This window comes from Pseudochaenichthys georgianus, chromosome 3, assembly GCF_902827115.2.
Source record: "Pseudochaenichthys georgianus chromosome 3, fPseGeo1.2, whole genome shotgun sequence".
In the NCBI taxonomy this organism is placed as follows: domain Eukaryota; kingdom Metazoa; phylum Chordata; class Actinopteri; order Perciformes; family Channichthyidae; genus Pseudochaenichthys; species Pseudochaenichthys georgianus.
Genome location: NC_047505.1, coordinates 51,785,524 through 51,809,659, shown reverse-complemented (window position 1 = coordinate 51,809,659; position 24,136 = coordinate 51,785,524). Strand labels below are relative to the sequence as shown.

Here is a 24,136-nt window from a genome sequence, read left to right as displayed (position 1 = left end):
TGCCCCTGTGGCTGCACGGCCGGCGCTTCTGGGTGAACAATTAACTGTTTGGCATTCTTTTTGTCATTCTGAACTGTTTTCCGGGCTATATCCAGCTGCGTTCGCAGTAACTGCACCCTCAAGTCCTCTTCCTCAGTTCTACTTTCTGCATGTTGTTTGTTAATTTTACACATATGATGGGCTAAATGACGTTCCCACGTCTGTGTGTTTAACTGATCTATCTCTGGATTGTCCTCCATCAGACTTTTAATTTCTTTCGGTACCGCTGCAAGCACTGCCCTACGAAACATTTGTATATGTTGGTCATTACTATCTGGACTGCAGTCAGTTGCCATTGTGTATTCTTGGCGTGACCTGAGCAACATGGTTGCCGCAGCCTCTCCAGGTGCAAATGTAAATGACAGCGCCCCGTACCCCCCCCCTGTCTGTGGGAAATGCTCTCTCATTGCTTTGCCCAGCAGGCTGTGAACATTGTTAAAGGAAATAGGCACGTCATCTTTCATTGTTGATGTTCCTGATCTATCCTCAACTCTTTCCACCTCATAATAGGAAGTCTGTTGTGCCTGTATTCTCCTGAAATCTCCCAGACAGATAGTCTGTCCTACAGCCATGTCTGCAAACCTTCGCATCCAATGTCTTCCTCCCTCAGTAGGCAACGGCATTTTATCGATCAGCGCATGTATGTCCCCTAGTGTGAAAGGATGATAAGCCGTTTTCCCGCTTTGCACGGCCACTAAAGGCGCCTGTAATACTGGAGCAATAAAAGCATGTTCTGTGGGGTCTTCTGGGGTGTGTTGAGACCTCAATCTGTTACGGGGCATTGAAAGGACCTGACCTACTCCCAGTCGTTCACTGATTGTTCCTGTCAGGGATATCAGCTTAACTTTGCATCTCGCCCCCCTGCTGTCTTCCTCACTTTCATGTCCTGTTTGTTCCTGCTGAAAGGTGTCCTGACAGCTGTCTTTATGACCCTGGCCTCCTGCTCCATTGTAAAACCCCTCAGTTTTATGACCTGCTGTTTCCCTATCTCTTTTATGGCCAGCTGACCTTCCCCCACTTCTGTGGTCTGCTGTCTCTTCCTCACTTTCATGTCCCGACGCCCCCCCCCCCAGCGCCTGGGTAATAAGACGTCGATGTTTGGCGTGATCTGTTCTGAAAAGGATCACCTTTCTCCCCCTCCTCAACGCGCCTGCGTACTCCTGTGTGCTGGTCTCTCCTTTCCCTAATTTCCTCTCTATCTTCTCCCGAACCCTCATATACGCTTCGTTCCTGTCCCCTGACTTCCTCCTTACGTCTATCTTGAATCTGTTGTTCATAGCACCGTTTTTCTCGTATTTCCCTCTCATCTAGGAGGTCAGTTACGTATTTTATTTCTCCCTGTGTAGCGCCTGAGTGGCTCTTTGTAAGATCTGTTAGAAGGGAAGTCAATTGTTCTGAGGTGAGCTCCCTATCAGGTTGACTGTCCCCTCTCGGGGGAACCACCCCCTGTCCTGTGTTAAAACTAGGCCTCCGCGTGGTGTGTGCGCTGTGTAGTCCGTCTAACGGGGAGGAAACTTGTGTTTCTGTAACATGTACTCTTTTCTTTGGAGTAGGGACGCCCCTTAACGGACTCAACGCTACCGTGCCCACCATCCTATAATTCCCCCCGCTTATGGCAGTCTCCTCTCCTTCCGTGTCCGATACATCTGCTACTGTCATTTGCAATTTATTTGCGCTTTCGTCGGGTAGAGAATAAGGGGGAGGGGGCTGTGTAATCAGAGTACCTAAATTCGGGTAAAGGAGAGAGGAGCGGGTGGGAATTGCTGGGTTTTGTATGGGCCCCGTTTGAGATTTGTGTTCTGAGTTAGAGACACCCTTATTTTGCATTGTTGTATAATATTCGACCCGTTCCGCTATATAGGCAAAAATGTCACCATCTGTAGGCACCTTCGTGTCTTTATCTTCATGTGTTTCTATGGGGCTTTGGATTGCCATTGCACCCGGGAGATTTTCGTCTGTGACGGGAGGAACATAAATCCCAATCATTGCCAGGGCAGCATTGTGACAAATCCTCCTCAATCTATCTAGTTCTTGTATTTGTTTGTTCCATTTGCAAACCATCTGGGCTTCTGTTCGTTTAGGTGTGCAAGTTGCTTTACAATCTGTCTTTCATATAGATTCAATGCTGTGCCCAAATTACCGCCGGTGTCATCTTCCTCCACTCTATTCTCTGTTATCATCTTATCGTGTAGGAAACGGAGATCATTACAAGCCTTTTCCTTAGCTCCCTGTTTGACTCCACTCAAAATCAATCTCTTAATCTGTTCCCATTGCTCCCTGTAACTCCCTGGAATTTCAGAATTGTCTATACTTTTCTGATGTTCCATTTTGACTTCGTTTTTTTATCTGACTTAATTAAATATGTGTTCACTTGTATTAATATACTAGGCTATTGTCGTCGCTACTATTAACGTGATTCCCTTCTTCAATACCGAGCAGCAATGTACTTTGGTGAACTTGTAAGGGTGTTACCCCCTTTCAGCCACTAGATGGCAGCAGCCGACCACAAATGAGCTTCACTCTTCTGAGTGCTTTGGTCGCAGAAGTATTTCAGGTAAAAATCACACAGATTTATTCCCCGTACATTTTGTCCGGCTTTGTAATGTGGTGTTTATTTCAACAGGCAGACCAAAACCACGGACGGTGCTTCAACACGCCTAAGGAATGTGACCGCCCCATGGAGCTTAAACGCCCAGGTTTCAGCGAGCCTTTTACCACACGTTTGCTTTTCAAATCAATGTTTACAGACAAGGGGAAACGAGAGCCGATCTCGTCACAATGTCGGTGACGTTAGCGTTCTCTCCCCAGGATTTAACAGAATAGCAGTCCAACTGACGCTTTCGCTTATTTGGTCTCAGACTGCTATTTTACCCCCAGTTATAAACGGCGAATCGATCTTAAATATCGACCATCCAGGTTCCGTCGTCTGGGACTTACACCCAAATCCCACGAACTGCACCGCTCCTACGTCACTTCAGGACTAAAATACCTGAGATCCACGCAAACTGCCTTTATTTATCGTCACGCAGGACTCTCTATACCTTGCGATCAACGTTCACGTGTTATATATAACTTTCCTAACATGGTACAATATGCATCGTATATTCCATTTAAACCTTTTGTTTTTAAAAAATCAAAAAACACCGTAAAACGCCTACAGACAATCCTAATGTTTTAGATATACCCAATCACAGACATTTGATTTTCATAACAGGTGTCCGTGGTACCTTTCGTGTTGTCGTTGCAGGGCCCTGCCGATTGTCTGAGGTGTTTGAAAGCGTTTGTTCCCGACCCAGTCTGGCCGTCAGAATCCTTCCACAGCCCTGTCTACTCGGAAACGTCGGAGATCACCATTTGTTAGGAGATTTGTGTGGACCACTTGTCCGCTTTCTTAAACCTCCTCGCGTTCCTAGAACATAGCCGTTATCTTACAGGAAGGAAACCCATAGCAAACAAGTAACCGTTTAACAATAATCCACTTTAATGGTAATATACAATGCAATACAATCAAGGTACAGTACAAATTAAATACAGTTTATCTGTGGGATCCCATAATTACCTGTGCCAGCGAGAGGGGAGAGAGAGAGAGAGCCTGCTGGGAGTCCTGTCTAAATACTTCGCTGACCAGAAGGAGGAGTTATCTGTGCCCCCCCTTCCAGACCAGTGATTGGCTGCCCAAATTAGTATCAACAGCTCACATCCCCAATCCCAGTGGCTCAACTTCCTTATCACAGAGATCTGAGATGACTGTATGTTAACTCCACACCTTCCCCCTCTTCCTTTTGTCTTCACAAAACCAAATGTTCACAGGCCCCCAACCACAGTTCACTCACCCAAATCATTTTCCCTTTTTAAGCATCTTGATAGTTCACTAACATGCATACATACAAATATTTCCTCACACAATGTTGTCCGGACTGTTGTTTTTATGCGGCACCGGCTTGAACAGGTCATGTGATCTGATCACGCCGGCGTGACGGTCGACTCCAAAGGGTTAATATTAAATACATATAAATATTTTTACAACTTGTATTTAGAAATACTCTGTTGTAATTATTGATGCATACATGTGTTCATCCATTCAATGTGGCATCTGCTATAATGGGGTTAATGTATGATATTACTTAATAATACAATACATTATAATATATGATATGATAATTACATTTTAGTTTTATTCATTTCTTATTTCATAGTTTCTCATTATTATTATTATTATTTTGTATCGCTCATCTTATTTTTGATTTTATTAATCTGTGTGAATCTGTGCTGTCCTGTTTTTCACTCTCACCCTGTTGCTGTTTGAACTACTGAATTTCCCCACGGGATTAATAAAGGTCCATCTTATCTTATCTTAATGTATAAGTTGATTTACTTCAATCTACTGTACAATATTACAGGAAATATACTGCATAAAGAAAACTATATACTTTATTTGATCTAAAATATTGATGTTTCTACAACACCCATTGTGTATTTTGTGAATGAAGCGCCATCTCATGGTTAAATCCTGTAATTGAAGAAATGGGGAAATTGGGCAACGCCCTCTAGCAATTTGGCAACACCCCCAGCCACTGGCATCCGCTGGGCTTTTGACTGGGACACACCCATTTGAGTCTGATCTGGAGTGCTACATCTGTAGATGGAGCTGTGGAAATCCCAACGACAGGTGGTGAGGGATCTCGCCCGTCTGAGGAAGAAAATAAGGTGCTCTTATCTATGAGCGCAGACGACTTGACCACTCAGGGCCCAGACCCTGAGGGCAAAACGACACCAACGGGCAAATCAGTGCCTCGCGACAAGGACAGGTTGTATCCAATCACCACACAGACATTCAGTATGGTGCGAGAGACACAACGAGAAAGAAAAGGAGGAAGAATCAGGACGATTGTCTCCCTCCCTGATCACAAATCAGAGACTGTTTCTTTTAACTGTCCAGCTTCAATATGTGATTCATCTAACTGTATTATTGTATCTTATGTGTCCTTAGTTTACTCAACGTGGGAGATATATCCAATGGACCGGTACCGTACGGACGGAGTGGCGTCGGAGGGGGTGAGAATGGCACTCGACACCATTGAAGACATGCCCCCAGAACTGTGGTGTAGCACTAGAGAACAGTTTAAGGCAATGATAAGGGATACAGTAACATGTAGAGTGAGGAAACCAGATTACCAGGTTCCCAATCCAGGTGCTACTGTATGCAAACTGTCTGGACCAGATAGAAAAACAAATGTTCTATCCACTCCACTTAAACACTCAGGAGGTGATGTAGATTTTTCAAAAAAGGCCTTAATCACTCCTTTTAAACAAACTAAAACTAATTCTGCAGTAAGTTTAATGTTAGACTACGCACATGAACGTAATATTAGCAACTGTTGGCTGTGCCAAAATATGCCAGAATCCATGCATTCTCCTATGTTTAGCCCAATTCCTTTTGCAAAAGTGGATTATAAATTAATTAGTTGGAACGACATTTACTCTAGGATTAGCGATGAGGCTGAGGACTGCTATACTCCTTCATACCCAACAGACTCTATTAAACCATTACAGTACAAGGGTCTGGTCTCTCTCATTGTTGAGACAGTAAATACAAATTATCTGCCTGACAGTTTCAAACGATTGATGTTTTTAAAACTAATATATGTGAAGAAATACATTAACCTAGCTTTTGAATACAGATTCCAGTTAGCTCTGGTACAAACTAATTGTTCGGTTAATTCCACAAGTCCAACATGCACAAAACAACCACACATGGCATCTTTGCTGGTTGAAGCTTTGGTAACAGTTGTTCCCTGGTTTGGCTCCAGAACAGTGGACTCCGTTGAGGTTAAAATACATGATTGTACGAAACCAATACCCCTAGGCAATCCCCCTACACGGGACTGTCCAATATATGTTCCCCCAATTGTAGTACACGAATGGAAGAATGTGTCCATCTGTTTCCAGAATGAAGCAGGATCTCACACCTCTCCGGATGTGGGACACAGCGACTGTAATACCTGCAGCATCTGATATTTAAGAAGTGTGTTTTATATTGAGTTATCTGTTTCATCCTTTCATAAATGTGAGGACCAAAATGGCGGTAGACCAAGGGCTGGTAAGGGTTTTATTGCTGTGGGGGAGCTGGACCGAGACCCCACTGTGGTCTCGGAATGTGATGGGGGATGTGTGTCGGTGCAGAGGCTGCAGAAATAGGAGACAGTGAGGGTCAGAGGTGTTTGTATGAGATGACTGGACCAGTTGTCCTTAAACTCCACCCCCTCCTGTATCATTTGGTATGAAAGCCTATCCAGCTTGCTGTTCTGTCTCTCTCTTCACGCGTCGCTGGGACAGGAGGTCTGGTGGCCTGTGGGCAGGAGCCAGGAGTAGGCCAAACTCCTGACATTACACATAATACGATATGATTGTGTATGGTAATGTATTTGATTGTATTGCATTGTATATTACCATTAAAGTGGATTAAGTGTATGCTCTGGATTCCCTTCATGTAAGATAACAGCTTGTAGGAACGCGAGGAGATTTAAGCCTATATCTCCTAACATACCATAGTGAGGGTAAAATTAGCCAGAATTCCCCTCCCACAGAGAGTTTACTTAGTTTGTGGCGACCGGGCTTATGGCTGCGTACCATATGACGTTTTTTATGGCACCTGTTATCTAGCCTACCTAATTCCTTTAATCCGTAAAGTAGAGGCAAATGAGATTGCAGCGATACTTCCCTCTCTACACAGGAACAGCAGGTCCATTACAAAAGGACAACAGGTAGCGAGCCTATTTTTGCCCTGGTACGGCATTTATGTTAGTCAGCAGGAGATCATGGCATTATCCAAAGTAGTGGAACATCTAAATGTATCAAATATCACGATGTTAGCGGAACATAAAGAATTGCAGGAAGTTAGGACGGTAGCACTACAGAATCGCATGGCGCTGGACCTCCTCTTAGCTGCCAAGGGGGCGCATGTAAAGTAATTGGTGCGGAGTGCTGTTCCTTTGTCTCTGACGCTACACCTGAAGTAATGGATATGGTTCATGACACGGCTAATGGGATAAAAGAATTGCATGAAACTCATGGGTTTACATTTGGGGATTTAAGTGGAACCCTTGGATCCTGGGGAGCGGGGTTGGTTAAATGTGTTGTTACTGTTGCAGTGTTTATCTTGGTTGTGCTAATCCTAGTGACCTGTTTGATCACTGTAGTTAAATTAGCCATACGCAGGGTTGCCAAGACTACCCTCCAGGCCCCACAGAGACTAGTGGGGTACTCTACTGTAGATGACACAATGTTGATGTACGACGCCGAGCTTCCATACCCATGGGTCTCCATGGCAGTTCCTGTACCTTGGGTACCTCCTTTCAGCGATTGATAAATTGATTAAAGTTGACACTCAGAATAAAGAATAAATGTTTTTGACTTTTCCTTCCTCAGGTTGTTTAGAATAAATGTTTTTGACTTTTCCTTCCTCAGGTTGTTTACACTAAAATGTCTGACTTCTCCTTTTCAGATTTTTGAACAAATGTATTCGAATAAAATGTATGTAGTAAAGTGCCTTACTCTTGAATAAGTGTATTGAAGTAAACGTAAAGTAATGTTAAAGATTGAGGACACTGTACCTTTACAGATTACAGATTGATCGATTCATCGCTGTGAATGTATACCTTAACTTTGAATTTTAACTGAATCCCTAATGATTCTGATTTATACCTCAATTGGATTTCCTATAATCCTAAATTCTAATTGTGTTTTAATAAGTAATTGCCTTGAAGTAAATCTTTAAAGATGTAAGCTGAATTTGAATTTGTGTTTGATGAATGAGATTAACTGAGTGATAAATGATAAAAGATCTTGTTTTTGAAACATATATTTTACTATTATACTTTTGTATTGCATGTGTTATTATTGTGCCTTTTTGACAAAAGAAATCAAACACTGAAGAAAGATGATTTTTCTATTATGGTTGTCTGTATCAACCATTGTGATTGACTGTTTCAATCTTATTCTGCTTTTGATGTAATTAATGTAATGATAAATCCACACAACTCTGAGGACGTTTTATTTGATTTAAGTAGTGACTGAAATATTCTTAGACTAATGTTAATTGGTTATCAATAAATTGATAAAAGCGTGGATCTGTTAGAGAATATTCTCCTATTGTCTGTGCAGGGGAGCATTTTAGTGTTTCACATGGGTCTGCTGCAACTTAGAGCAGGGCACAGGTCAAAGGTCCTGCCTTCCTGTTGGGGGAAGTGTGGCCAAATAGGCAGATGAGTCTAAACAGACTTTCTTTGTCTCTGAAGATCCTTTATTTAATTATGATTAGAAAGGGCGCAAACAGAGGCTCCTCCTGGATCCGCTGGGTAGAATTGCCTGTGTTTTCTGTGTATTCCTCAGTGTTGCCTCGGGATTTCTCAATGCAAGTTGTGTAAATGCCTTGGACTCACCCATGGCCGTGACTCTCAATTAAACTCAGTGTTTTGATATAAAGCGGACACCAGCCTCCATTTCTTCCATCAACATTGCTGAGCAGAAGTTTCTCTCACACATTGGGCATTTGAATTATGTTGGATAACATATCTGATAACTATTATGTTGGTTTCACAATAAAGATAATAGTGGCGCCATCATGTGGCATATCAACAGAATAATACATAATGCAGAATCTCTACATTATAATGTTACCGAGAGGATTCAATTACCCGTTTCTACAACTGAACGTTAGCTTATGGGTTTAAAAACCTTATAATTGCAATAATTTGACAAATGAGACTGTTTCCATTCAATCGCTGAAACCTCAAAGTAATCTACTCTCTATAATCAGGATTTATAAACTTATGTTATATCAAGTTGTTTTATTAAACACTTTTCTCCCTCATATCTATATGACAACTTTCCTTTACCAGTCATCTTCAACAGTAAATAAATACAGAGCTCAATCCCAGGTCAAATGCACACTAAAGGGTAATAATGAGGTTCAGCAACAGGAAAGCATTACAAATAATGCCATTTGTATTATATTAAATAAACTATCCAAGATGTGTGTTTGAAGCAAGAGAGAAAGAGAAATAAATTGGACAAAAGCAAAAGAGATGTGAGAGAGTTTTTATTGAAACATTAGCCTAAAGGAGTTAGGATAAGGCGGAACAATTACGTTTTACATGTACTAACATTAAGCATTACACTGATTGGATTCACATATCAATCAAGTTTTAAATCATAATGGAGTACATGATAGAAGAATCACTTGTGAAGCTACATAGGATTACACTGTAAACAGTGGTTAACACCACAATAAACACCACTGATAAACCAAAAGGCACACATGAAGACTCGTTATCTGATAGCATTAAAAAACAAGAAGCTTAATGTAGTCAAATGCAACCGATAACAAAATGGGTATTCTGAAACGGCCGCTTTCTTAGTTTTCAAAAGAGGCCAACGGTTGGTATTTGACCTTTGAGGCTCTGACTTTGTACAGGGCCACTGCACTGATCATGCCAGCGGCTGCAAGAAGACATCCAACGATGAACACCAGGTTCAGATTCAGGGGGGTCGCTGGAGAAAAAGAGAAGCGTTATTTTAATTTCACATTTCCAAAGACTAACTCCTCAGAGGACATGGTCGAATTGTCTTATTAGTCCAGGAAGGTTCTTTACCGAGTGAAACGACCCGAGGTCTCTAAGTGGCATCCATGATAACAGCTTTTTAAAATGTTGATGAAAGGAAAGAAGCTTTAATGCTTGATATCTCCTTTAGGATACACTGGAAAATCCTGTCCCACAATACCTAAGGCCCATCACTTTTTCACTAAGGTTAGAACCTAATCTGCTCATTCTCATATCAGTAAAGTGTCTCTACTGTGACATGTCTCCATGCTTTAATGTTCAAAAAGCTCTTTATTTCTCTCATACTGCCTGTGCTGTAGCACCTCTTTTCACCCTCTGTCTGAAACCAGAGCCCAGTCTGCTCTGATTGGTTAGCTGGCCGGCTCTGTTGTGATTGGTCAACCACTTAGAGATGTCCCGCCCCTTAGCCTATCACAATGTGTTACAGCACCAGCCAATAGGAGCGCAAGTGATAACTAGTGATGTCACTATGTTCCAGAAGTCCCGTTAAGGAAAAGTGGCTAGGAAAAGACACAGGTCCTAATTTTCACTTTTCAACCGTAGCCTCAAAGTAGGCAGGCACTTCTGAGGGAAAACGTACCTGGGCTCCCGGTGCTCTCCGCTGATCTCTTCAAACGCAGAGGACCCTGGGAAATGAAGTGCCTGGCGCTCTGAGTGATTGCCTCTCTCTTGCGGTGATGATGATGCCCAGTAAGGGGGGAGTTGATGAACCCCTGTGAGCACCAATATTAATGCACTGCCTGAAAACATGTCATTCCCACCTGGGCTCATCCAAGGAAGGAAGGAGGAACCTATTGCGGTGAGCACGTTGCACGTTGTAACTTCCGGTTGTTGTTGTTTTCATCTCCGGGTATCCCGTGTGCCTGTTCTGTTGCTGATAGCTTATTAACTTAAACTTAATCGATCGTTTTAAAACTCTTGATCACGGCAACTGCCTGACGTTGTAATCACACGTTACTACAGCTTAAGCACTCACAACTCTCCTTCTCTTAGCGACTGTAACTCCACAGTTGCCTACACTCTTTTCGGGTTTGCTAACGGTAGCTACTTTAGCTTGATAGCTAGCCATGGCTCTTTCCCCACCTTCTGGTGCTATTTCCTGCTCTTCCTGTCTCATGTTTGGTTACTTCCCGGCCTCCCTTACTGGTAAGGATACATGTGTTAAATGTAGTATAGTTGTTAGGTTGGAGGCGGGAATCATAGCCATAGAAGCCCGGCTCCGCATCTTAGAAAGTAACTCAGTTAAAGTAAAGCCCATGTTAGCATGTGCGGACCGGCAAAATGTAGCTCCTCTTAGCCGTCCCCCGGCAACTCCCGAGCAGCAGGGAGGCTGGGTGACTGTTCAGAAGGGGCATAACGCGAAACCCGCAGGTCCCCACCAACCCGTTCACGTATCTAACAGATATTCCCCACTCAGCGAGACACCCGCTGAGAAGCCAACTCTGGTTATTGGTAGCTCTATTATGAGACACGTGAATTTAGAGACCGAAGCCTCCACAGTCACATGCATTCCGGGGGCCAGAGCGGGCGACGTTGAGGCGCATCTTAAACTGCTGGCTAAAGATAAACGTAAATACAGTAGGATTGTTATTCACGTCGGTGGTAATGATGTTCGTTTACGCCAATCAGAATGCACAAAACTTAATGTGGAGTCGGTGTGTAGTTATGCTAAAACAATGTCGGACACCGTAATCTTCTCTGGTCCCCTCCCCAATCTGATCAATGATGACATGTATAGCCGCATGTCATCATTTCAGCGCTGGTTGTCTTGGTGGTGCCCAGCAAACAATGTGGGCTTCGTAAATAATTGGACAGCCTTCTGGGGAAAACCTGGTCTGATTAAGAGAGACGGCATTCACCCTACTTTGAAAGGTGCAGATCTCATTTCGGCAAACATTTCAGGGCTTTGTGGACGTAATCCATGACAAACTGGAGTTGAGACCAGGAGGCAGAGTCGCAGTCTTACACGCTTCTCTGCGCTCTCTCCTAGGCAGTCACCCATAGGAATCCCGAACCCAATAAAATACCCAATATTAGCGGTGTGTGTGTCTGCCCAAGGACAATTTAATGTAAAACCTAATAGAGGTGTCATACATAATAACCTAATAAAAGTAAATGTAACAACTACTACAGTGCAACAAAACAGGAAGATTAAATGTGGTCTCTTAAACATAAGATCTCTAGCATCTAAAGCAATATTGGTAAATGATTTAATATCGGATTATAATATTGATATATGCTGTCTCACTGAAACTTGGTTGAGACATGAAGAATATGTCAGCATAAATGAGGCCACTCCACCCAGCCATGTCAACACTCATATTGCTCGAGGCACGGGCCGAGGAGGTGGAGTTGCAGCAATCTTTGACTCAAGTTTACTTATCAATACTAAACCAAAATGTAATTATACCTCTTTTGAAAGCCTCGTTTTTAGTCTTACGCATCCGACCTGGAAAACTTTGCAGCCAATCTTATTTGTTACAGTGTATCGTGCACCAGGTCCTTATTCAGAATTCTTATCAGAATTCTCTGAGTTTTTATCAACTTTGGTTCTTAAAACAGACAAAGTAATTATCGTAGGTGACTTTAATATTCATGTTGACGATGATAAAAATAGCCTTACTGTTGCATTTAACTCTATATTAGATTCTGTTGGTTTCTGTCAGAGTGTAAATAAACCAACCCACTGTTATAATCACACTCTCGACCTTGTTCTGATTTATGGTATTGAAATTGAGCAACTATTAGTCGAACCGCATAATCCTGCTTTATCCGACCATTTCTTAGTAACTTTTGAAGTACTGCTACTAGACTACAAAGCATTAGTCAAAAGCTCTTGCAGCAGAAACCTATCTGTTAGTGCTATAGCCACATTTAAGGAAGAGATTCAACCAATACTTAACTCGATAGCATGTCTGCATGTAGGGGAGGAAACTTATACAAAATGTACACCACCCCAAATTGATCATGTTGTTGATAGTGCTATAGATGCGCTGCGAATAAAATTAGATTATGTTGCTCCTTTGAAAAAGAAGAAAATAAAACAACATAGATTAGCTCCATGGCATAATGCCGAAACCCGCAAAATAAAGCAAAAGTCTAGACAACTTGAAAGGATATGGCGTTCCACTAAACTTGAAGAATCTCGTTTAATTTGGCATATTACTCTCAATGAATATAAGAAAGCACTGCGTAAAGCGAGAGCAGCCTACTACTCTTCATTAATAGATGAGAATAAGAATAATGCAAGATTTCTTTTCAGCACTGTAGCCAGGCTGACAGAGAGCCACAGCTCGATTGAGCCTTCTATTCCCTTAGCACTCAGTAGTAATGATTTTATGTGCTTTTTTTTAACGATAAAATTGTTACTCTTAGAAACAAAATTAATGACCTCTTGCCTTCGACCAGTATAGTGTTATCAACAGCTCCCGAAATCGTAAGTTCTAATATTACACTAGATAGTAAACTAGAATGCTTTTCAGCCATTAACCTTGAACAATTACATTCAATGATTCTCTCTTCTAAACCATCAACGTGTATGTTAGACCCAATTCCAACTAAGCTGTTGAAGGAAGTTTTTCCATTAATTAGCACTTCTTTATTAAATATTATGAATATGTCTTTATTATCAGGCTATGTTCCACAATCATTCAAAGTAGCAGTGATAAAACCGCTTCTTAAAAAGCACAACCTCAATCCAGAGGTTTTAGCCAACTATAGACCTATTTCTAATCTTCCGTTCCTCTCAAAAATTCTTGAGAAAGCGGTCGCAAAACAGTTGTGTGATTACTTAAAAAACAATGATTTATTTGAAGATTTTCAGTCTGGCTTTAGAACACATCATAGCACAGAGACAGCTCTGGTTAAAGTCACAAATGATATTCTAATAGCCTCAGACAAGGGACTTGTCTCTATTCTTGTTTTGCTCGATCTTAGTGCTGCATTTGATACTATCGACCATGATATCCTATTGCAAAGACTAGAGCACTTAGTTGGCATACAGGGAACTGCTTTAGGCTGGTTTAGGTCCTATCTATCTGAACGCTCTCAGTTTGTACGTGTTAACGATGAATCTTCCACGCAAACCAAAGTTAGCCATGGAGTGCCACAGGGCTCAGTGCTCGGACCTATTTTGTTCACATTATATATGCTTCCGTTAGGCAATATTATAAGGAATCATTCTGTAAACTTTCATTGTTATGCGGATGATACTCAACTATATTTATCAATCAAGCCTGATGAAATTAATCATCTAAATAAAATTCAAGACTGCCTTAAGGACTTAAAAACGTGGATGACCTTAAACTTTTTGATGTTAAACACGACCAAAACTGAAGTTATTGTACTTGGCCCGAAGAATCTACGAAACAAATTATCTAAAGACATACTAACTATGGATGGCATTAATTTGGCCTCCAGTGAGACTGTAAGGAATCTTGGTGTTATATTTGATCAGGATTTATCCTTTAACGCCCACATAAAATCAATTTCAAGGACCGCCTACTTCCATCTACGTAACATTGCAAAAATCAGGCATATCTTGCCTCAAAACGATGCAGAGAAACTAGTCCATGCATTTGTTACTTCTAGGCTGGATTATTGTAACTCTTTATTATCAGGGAGTACCAAGAAGTCAATCAAGTCGCTTCAGCTGATTCAAAATGCTGCGGCTCGTGTACTAACCAGAGTTAGGAAAAGGGACCACATTACTCCTGTTCTGGCTGCCTTACACTGGCTACCTATAGAACACAGGATAGAATTTAAAATTCTTCTTCTCGCCTACAAAGCCCTTAATGGGCAGGCGCCATCTTACCTTAAAGAACTCATTATACCCTACTGTCCTACTAGGGCATTGCGTTCCAAGAATGCAGGGTTGTTGGTTGTTCCTAGAATCTTTAAAAGTACAATGGGAGCCAGAGCCTTTTCTTATCAAGCTCCACATTTGTGGAATCAGCTTCCAGTTTGTGTTCGGGCGGCAGACACCCTATCCGTTTTTAAGAGTGCGCTTAAGACCTTCCTTTTTGATAAAGCTTATAGTTAGGGCTGATTAGATTCAGCCCCTAGTTTTGCTGATATAGGCTTAGTTTGTCGGGGGACATCTTACTTCTTCCTTCTCTCTGTCTATACCCGTGTACACTCATGTTCCGATTAACCCAGCTTCCCCAAATGTCTTTCTTTTTGGTGTCTATATACGCTGGGATCCGGAGTCATGGATGATCCTGCGGTCCTGTGTCCTGGATCGCGAGCGCTGGATCTTGAGTCGTGGCTGTGGTCCTGGATCATAGGTCCTGGATGGATATCCTCGTGGATTCATCTTCCTATTATACACACATGCATTTCCAAACATTTGGACTACCTATGTTGCAAATGTATTATCTTTTCAATTTACACACGGCATCTATTGCACGTCTGTCCGTCCTGGGAGAGGGATCCCTCCTCTGTTGCTCTCCCTGAGGTTTCTCCCATTTTTCCCTTTAAACTGGGTTTTCTTTGGAAGTTTTTCCTTGTACGATGTGAGGGTCTAAGGACAGAGGGTGTCGTATTGTCATACTGATATTCTGTACACACTGTGAAGACCACTGAGACAAATGTAACATTTGTGATATTGGGCTATATAAATAAACATTGATTGATTGATTGATGGGCAGTTTCGTTACTCTTTGCTCTGACACAGCAGGTCTTTCCCAATGCATTGTTATGTCCCCTGTTGCCACTAGATGGCGTGCTCATGCCTACCCATTCTCGATGATGGAGTATGTTGGCCAGTAGTTGGGGGTGTCATATGGCGCCGCGCTGCAGGACTCCACAAACAGCTGGGTGTTGTTGACGGTAGATTTGGCCTCTATCTGCATGAAGATCCTATCCGTCACATCGTACTCCAGAGGGTACAGCCCTGGATCAATCATTTGTCTATATTGGCTGTCTGGGTAGAACTCAAACTCGTAGGTGAACTTTCCGAAGCCTTTATCCCACACCACCACATTCCTCCTGTGTGCTGTGAAGCCAGGCCCGGACTGGCCATCGGGAGGACCGGGAGGTTTCCCGATGGCCTGGCCTGTTAAGTGGCCTGCTGGCCTGAGGATTTTTTTTAAATGTATATATTGTGAACGCAACGCTGCGCAAATGTGGGTCTGACTCTGCCTCACAGAGGGTGACTGGCTGTCTACATGATGTGGCCTGCCGACATGGCCACTTTCATACAGATCATACTAATGCCCTTGATTGGTCTCTGTGTGTCATTCAAGCTCGGGAGGGTGTGTTGTGTATGTGTGGCGCGAGCGAGTGAGATTAAGCGCGCACACCGGTTACATGTATTGTTGTTGTTAGCATCTGGTGCTAGCTGCGCTAACGGATATCAGGAGCTTTTTCAACAACAAGGTGGTTGGAGAGTCCTCTCCAGTCAGACTGAGAGACTAATAACTACAGCTCAGGTGAGGTAAAGGACTCTCTGAGTGTTTAGATAGTTAACTTAGTCTAAGTTATCTCTGTGGGTCTCAAACGGTTTGGTCACCATTTATGTAAACACATATTTCCATTTGAGGGGGGAGTGATTAGTAAAATATGCATGAATAATAAAAAAAAAAAAACGTTAACTAGGTGAAAAAAGGCAAGATAAACTATTAAAACTTGTTGAGAGCTAAAACTAGTCTTTGCTTCTGCCTCAAAGAGGAGCAGGGGCAGAGGAGGGAGACAGGTGAGGCTGGTTCAGGAGCACACACACTCACAACTATAAATGAACCAAAAACAAATAAATAAACAAGTTTCAATGTTTTTTCATATTGGATATGGTATGTTATTGGTTATGGCCATGTTTTTATGATTTTATGATTATTTAAATGTATACAGTTATGTTTCATATGGGTGTAGTCTCTTTATTTACCCCTCAAAATGCACCAGATTGATGCATTTAAAAAAACAAATCTTACCGGGGGGGCATGCCCCCGGACCCCCCTATAGGATTTGAGGTCCACCCCCACTTAAAATATGTTCACATAGGTTCCTAAATAGATTTGCAATTTTTTTAAATAGTAACCCATGTCTAGGGCTGTGCGATTATGGCAAAAATCATAATCACGATTATTTGGGTCAATAATTGATATCACGATTATTTTGACGATTATTCATTGACCATTTATTGAACTTTAAAACAAATAATATTTTAACAATAAACAAGATCAACAAATATGTTGGAGCGCACTTCTAAAACCATACTAAACATATATTATTAATATGATAAATAAAAAAAAATGATCCCCCACATCATCAGGGCCAGGCGTCCACCTAATGACAAAGTCTCCACGTGTGCTTCTGTGCTTGGTGATATTCAGTGGCCCACTGATGATGATATCATGTAGTCTGTGTGAAAACAAAAGAGAAAGAAACCAGATATTTCCTTCTTATCGCTGAAGTGATCTCACTAGCAGAAATGCTGATAATGTTCTGACGCCACAAGGCAATACTCATCACGTTGATTCTCACTTACGTTGCATGTGAAGCTTGTGCTCGGACTCTGATCTCCACTTCTTTGTTGACCTCGGCATTGATGTGTTGTCCATCTTCAGGTGTTGGGTGCACAAACTTTGGCAAGTAGAGTCCATCAACACACGAGGGAGCAGGTGGGTCCACTGCAGTTAAAAAGTGCAACAGTTCTCTAAGAGTTCTTGATCAGTTCTTAAAACCACTTTGTCATTGTCTGTTGCTCAAAACATCAAAGCTGTCACAGCAGATTATATTCATTAGCTGTCAAAGGCTAAATATCTTCAGGTGAGGGGTAGGGTTTTGAAGAGGGAAATCCAAAATTTGCTATCTTCAAATTACGGCTTTTCCACTAGTTTGTGCGGACTGTTGCAGAAAGCTGTGAGGCCGTATTATCCCTGACATTTTCCCGCACCCCCATTAATTTTCAAATGAAGCCCATCTTCAAAACCATAATTGTAAGTTCCTTGATTCTGGCCTCTTGTTAAGGCACCGACACATTGACAACATGTTGAAAATTATTTCTAAAAATAAGAAATTCCACCAGATGGCGCTATAGACCATCTAAAACGACTGATTCAAAATACAGTTTTGTAATAAAACATTTTGCTTTAAATCCAACAGTCCTGGCATTTTTCTCCATTTATAAATGTCACAACCCTAATCCCTAACATTCCTAATTTTTACCTGAAAGAGCCGGTCACTTACATTTGCATAAACCTAAGAAACCTAAGGAAAATCGCAAATCCGTAATTGTGAGTCAACCTCACCTAAGGGTTAGGGTTAGGGCAGAACATCTAAAATGTCTCTATGCAGGTGTAGAACATGTACTTACTTCTTATGCTAAAGAATGTATTTAGAACACAAATGTAGAACAAAAAATAAGACGTTGCCCATTAAGTTGTCACTGGAGCTGCATGACAGGTTACACCTGAAGGCAGTGCTTTTCAGAAACAGCTTTTATGTTAGTATGGATTTCCTAATTGAGGACAAGTACAACCATACTCACCAAGAAAGGAGAATTGCAAAGGCAGTTTACTGAGAGGCGTGGTGCCATGCAGGTGTCTGTTGTCAGTGGTTGTGTTAAGCGCTGGAGTCGCGATTTGTGCTGAAGTCGTGGGAGGATATGTTTGGAAGGAGGCTCGTTTATGCCTCATGGGAATCAGTGGAGCCTTGTAGGATTGGGTTCCATCGGTGTAGGACAGAGAGATGGGCCTTTGCGGGAAGTCCTCCACCACCAACTCAAATCCAAAAACACTTGGGTTGGCGATGGCATTGCGGTAATGTAAGGAGCAGGAACCCTAACAATGTAAACATTCAGACATTTAGTGAGGCAAAGGCTCAGTCAGGTATTGGAAAATGTATAAGGACATTGATTTTTAATTTACAGACCTGATCCAAGACAAAGCCTGAAGGTTGGTTACATCCGCTGCACTCTATATTTCTGATATCTCCATATCTGCAGCGAACTGTGTCTCCATCAGGGTCAAAGGACATCAGCTTGTAGGTCCGTGGGCAGTTCTGGGGAACTCTTGAAAGGACACATTAACAAGAGTGAGGAACACTGTTCTGCCCATAAAACCCAAAAGGATCAAATAATCCGATAACTGCACATGTGAGGTAGTAGAGTAAGCACGGCCACAGTGACTTATTTTAGGGTGGCCCCAAACCCACCCACAAAGAATTTAAATTGATACTTATATGCACATGACACACCCATTTCAAAGAATAAAACACAACGCGAGTTGTCCTTTTTTTAATGAATATAATTTCATTCAAATGAATGGAAGCAGTAGACACAGTTATTAAATAGAGGCAATTGTAAAGCAATCATCTAACAACTGTTTAGGGAAAGAGGTTTCAGCCGATGGTAAGGCAGAACTGTAAAGGTTAACACCCATTTTGTCACTTCACTTTGTGAGTGCAGAGCAGAAACTGTCTGCAGGACTGCACCTTCATGATACAGAGCGATTTAATCAAACAACAAAATAAAGAATGAGCTTACCGTAGGAAAGGTAGAATGGCAATGTCTGGGGATCTGTTTGGTTTGCCAGTGTCAGATCTTGATCCCAAATCTACTTGAGTTTGAAATCTCCAACCTGAAACCCCGTTACGTGTTCGGATCCAACAACAGCTACTTGCCCTGATAGGTGTGCAAACAAATACTGCATTATACAGATGCTTGTTTTTATTTATTATGTTATGATAAGCATCAAAACAACAAATACAAGTGTTTGCAATGCAATTATGGAGACTCCACAAATATAACATTAGCATGATTTGAGTCACCTCATCTCAAAAGGTTTGTCAGTTGGGACTTTTCTTTGTTGAACTGTTTCTGTTTCACACCACTGTCTGTTGCTTTGCGGTGCATTGGTGCTCCTGTCGGTTATGCTTCTCTGTTGATTAGTGACTAAGCCACAGTTGCCAGTGCTACATGTCTGGTCATGGGAGTAATGACACCCATCATGCATCACCCTGTTGCGAAAGTCCACCTTTGAAAAAAATTCAAATAATATTAATGCATATTTGTATCGCTATTTCCAATGTATTTTGTGTTTTGACATATACCAATCAAGGTAACAAGCTAGACAACACAGTTAAAAGAAAACATTGAGGTAAACTATATTTAATGCATGGCAACAACTTTAACAGAAGTGAGTGTAAAAATAACAACATCATAAATATGAATACATTAGTTAATTATTAACTGATGCAAAGGTTTAAAAGTAGTTTCTCTCACCCTAAATGATCCATCAGGGTTTCTTCCTTTGTAGCTATAGCTCACGGTTTCCCCGTAGTGATGTGATGCAGACGCCAGTGAGACCAGCTGAAGCAGGAGCAGAAGAGCGGCGGCCATCTTTTCCTGAATTCACCTCTGTCTCCAAGTATCTGCTGCTCACATCCACCTGCAGCATCCTTTTATACACACCTGGCCATGGTTCCTCCTTGCAAGTTATCACCTTAATCTATTTAATCAGCTGCATAACTGGTTCCACAACATTTCACTAATAATGCTTTAATACACCCACAACGATAACAAAGCATAACAATTGATGATGAGGAACATTTGCTGGCAGCGTGTTGACATATTTTTGTTGTTGTGATGCTAAGGAACCGAAACCGTAAGCATATCTACACTGTAAAAACTTTTTGCAGGACTTTCACAGTAAGGTTCACAGCAATTTACTGTGAATGTCTTCACTGCAATGTATTGTATGTCTTCACCCCGCCCCTCACGCCGTGGTGGTGGGCTGGCTGTCATCTACAACCACAACATCCAGACTACAGAACTCACCCTCCCCTCAGTACCATCCTTCGAATTCCTCGCCTTCAAAGCCCCTCGCTCACTGACAGTTATCCTCATTTACCGCCCCCCCAAACCACACCCCTCCTTCCTCTCTGATCTCACTGAACTCCTCACCATTGCTTCATCCCTCTCCCCACGTCTGTTACTCCTCGGCGACCTCAACATCCACATGGACTCCCCCATCTGCAAACTCGCTTCTGAATTCTCCTCCCTTCAGGACAATTTCTCAATGACCCAATATGTCACCTTCCCCACCCATGATAAAGGACACATCCTTGACCTTGTCTGCTCCACCTACATCCCAGTACTCGACCTCCACCCCTGCCCCTTTCCCCTCTCTGACCACAAACTCATACAGTTCACCATCGCCTCCCCCGTCCGCCAACCCCCCCTCCATCCAGGAACATCACCTTCCGTAATTTATGCTCTGTTGATCCCCAGCACCTCTCCGACCTGCTGTCCTCTACTCTCCCTCTGGACTCGAACCTCAGCTCACCCGATGAACAACTCAACCACCTTAATTCCACCCTACTCGCCTCCCTCAACAGCCTGGCCCCCCTCAAAAGGAAAAATGTCACTTTTAAAACCTCCTCACTCTGGTTCACCCCTGCACTCCGTAAGCTGAAGCAAACCGGCCGCCAGCTTGAAGGCCTAACCAAGAAATCATCCTTCACGGTTCACCATGAATCCTACAAACTCCATCTCACTACCTACAGAGACGCCCTCACTGCCGCAAAAACTGCTTACCTCTCCACCATCTTTACCGACTCCTCCTATAACCCCAGGACCCTCTTCTCCACCGTCAACAAGCTCCTAAAACTCCGTGCTGACACCCTCCCTTCCTCCACTTCCACTTTATGCAGTTCATTCCTCCAGTTTTTCTCTGACAAAATCACTGCCATTAATCTCTCCCTATCCGCTGCATCTGACACACATCTCCCCCAACATCCACCGCCACAATTTCTCCCCCCATCTCCCTGGACCTCCCAAGCCCTCCTCCCCACGGCCGCCTCTCCCAGTTCACTCTGGTTACCCCCCCTGAAATACTCAAACTAATCAGCTCCTCCAAACCCACAACCTGCTCCCTTGACCCTCTACCCACCCCTCTACTGAAGTCCTGTCTCCCCGTCCTCTGCCCCTACCTTGTTAACCTTTTCAACTCCTCCCTGTCCCAAGGAACCGTTCCCTCTGCCTTCAAAACTGCTGCTGTCACTCCCATCCTCAAGAAACCCGGTATGAATCCCTCCTCCCTCAGTAATTACCGTCCCATCTCCAACCTTCCCTTTCTCTCAAAAACAATAGAACGCATTATCTCCAAACAACTCCATAATCTAATAACAAGAGGCTGTGAGTGAGACCTAGTATTACAAAGTTGACCCAACAACTTTACACCAGTGGGAGAGGCAGAACTTAAGTTACACATGATTTCTTCCAAGTGGTTTGGCTTGTTAAAAACATCTTGCATTATGATACAGGAATTTTCTGGCTTTGTGTTTATAGAAGTACCTGACTATGCCGGACTTTTGTGCAGCCTACGGATGCTCTAATCGCCGCAGTCTGCAAACAAGAACCCGTGGGATCACCTTTCACCTGTAAGATATGATAATATTATGACTAAAATTAGGATAATCGTTAATTACTTAGTGGATGTATGTACATTACAAGTCCTGCTACACAGGATCAGTGGGGCTATGTGAGATAATAGTATTGCAAGATTGTTGTTGACCCAGCCTCTTTAGAATATGTTGCTACCATTACTTTACACAATTATTTAATGTTTATTTTGGACACCTTTTTTATTACTCTTAGTGTGGTTGTCTTATTCTTAAAGTATACATACATACATACATACATACATACATACATACATACATACATACATACATAGCCTACATACCAAAAATATGATAATTTTGGTGTGTATTTTTGTCCTTACCCTTAATGTTAAAGGAAAGAAGGGAGGAAAATGTTGACAATAATTTATATATCTGGCTACCTTTCTCATGTTTTTAAGGTTTCCCAAAACTGAAGAGAGGAGGAGGCAGTGGGAACTCACCCTAAGAAGGGACATCTTCATGTTTCATGAGACACAGCACTATGTTCCCCACATATGTTTATGTTTGCTCAGTCTAATAAACCCATACCATGGTTGTGAAAGAATACCAAAGCTGAGGCTGGACGATGATTGATTGTTGGTGTGCCATGTGTCACCGTGTGTCTTATTGGTTTTGTGTTATACTGTATTTTATTGTGTGCAGCTGGTCCTTATCTCCAATACACATTTAAGCCCCATCTCTCCCCACCTGCTCCTGCTTCCTACATCCCCTCCACACCACACCAAGTTGTTCTTCTTAATAATAATAATACATTTATTTTGGGGGGCCGCCTTTCATAACACCCAAGGACACCTTACAGGGGCATAGGGGCAATATAGGGAACAATTTAAACAGTGGATTTTGTGATATATCAGCCGGGGTGAGACAAACCACAAATGGACTACAGAAGGACACATGGTACAGTTTATATTATTCTTGGTCTTTTTTCAATAACATATTTCAAAGGTAAACTAAATACAAAACTAGGATGATTTGAAGATCTCATGTCAAAAATAATTGTGATAAATTAGACAGAACTGTGAGCATATTTTATGTTGGTTTGGTTCTTCTGATAAAGGTGTGAATATCTAAATAATATACCAACATATGCTATTGTCATTAGTTGTGTCCCTGTTCTTCAAGCTAAGGCATTGCTAAATTAACAACTCTTGGCTTACAGAGTGGTAACATGAGACCGATTTTTATATATAAAATATAAATGTATTTTAATTTTATAATTTATTTTAAATATTAACAATATAATAAAATAAATGGAAATATATACACCGGCAAATATTTAATATAAATACCTTGTGTGTGTATAGCTATTGCTTTATCTGATTAATGTTATTTTTATATGAAAGTCCATGATTATAAGTATGCAGTATCATAACTACATATTTGATGTTTATAAAAAACCAAACCGTTTGAAAATTGGTTGAAAATTGAGCAAGCTATGGTTATTTAAATAGTAAACCATAATGTTATGAATGAGAGAACTGCCTGTAGCAAGATGGCGGCCAAGTGGCAACGTCGGTCTCCATTGGCCAGCAGCGCGGGTGAGTCATCTAGTGTTTATATATACCTATGGGGTTGGGTATCGTTTGGATTTGAACGATTCCGGTTCTGCTTTTCGATTCCGGTTATTTTCGGTTCTTGATTCCGGTTCTTTGAGAGGGTAAAAATAAGTCAAACTGGGAGAAAAATATATTTTTGAAAACATTAAAGGTGGGGTAGGTACGTTTCAGAAACCGGCTTGAGTGCACTAATATTTGAAAGTACGCAGCCGAAAAGAATCCGCCCCATCCTTCAGACTTCCTTACAGAGCACCTCCTCCAACACACATCAACGCGCACATAACGTCAGCAGACTCAATAGTATGAAGCTGCAGCGTCGGAGGCTGCACTCTCACGGCCCCTACACACGGCGGCGTGCGTTGCCGCTTCAACGCTTCTGCCCATTCACTTTGAATGGGGTGACGTCACGATTCGCCGAACTGCATTGTGGGAGCAAAGCGTAGCTTCTCTCGAGGTGCTCGCTGCAAAAGTAGAGCAATGTTCTACTTTTGCCGCCTCGACGGAGGCGTCAGCCAA

The 24,136-nt window shown here is 42.1% G+C and overlaps 2 protein-coding genes across 2 annotated transcripts; both read right to left on the bottom strand.

The window, feature by feature from the left end:
* Nucleotides 1-9,149: 9,149 nt before the first annotated feature.
* On the bottom strand, nt 9,150-15,992 carry LOC117442807 (uncharacterized). Its single transcript, XM_071202744.1, has 5 exons — nt 15,965-15,992; nt 15,399-15,867; nt 15,320-15,341; nt 10,243-10,375; nt 9,150-9,591 (listed from the first exon to the last, which is right to left on the bottom strand). The coding sequence occupies exons 1-5, from the start codon at nt 15,990-15,992 to the stop codon at nt 9,455-9,457; spliced, it is 789 nt and encodes a 262-aa protein (XP_071058845.1). The 3' UTR covers nt 9,150-9,454.
* Nucleotides 15,993-16,873: 881 nt separating this feature from the next.
* On the bottom strand, nt 16,874-21,400 carry LOC139433644 (uncharacterized). The gene is made up of 8 exons (XM_071202741.1): nt 20,859-21,400; nt 19,882-20,047; nt 19,428-19,633; nt 19,144-19,281; nt 18,531-18,669; nt 18,148-18,439; nt 17,146-17,287; nt 16,874-17,018 (listed from the first exon to the last, which is right to left on the bottom strand). The coding sequence occupies exons 2-8, from the start codon at nt 19,996-19,998 to the stop codon at nt 16,874-16,876; spliced, it is 1,179 nt and encodes a 392-aa protein (XP_071058842.1). The 5' UTR covers nt 19,999-20,047; nt 20,859-21,400.
* Between the last annotated feature and the right edge of the window lie 2,736 nt (nt 21,401-24,136).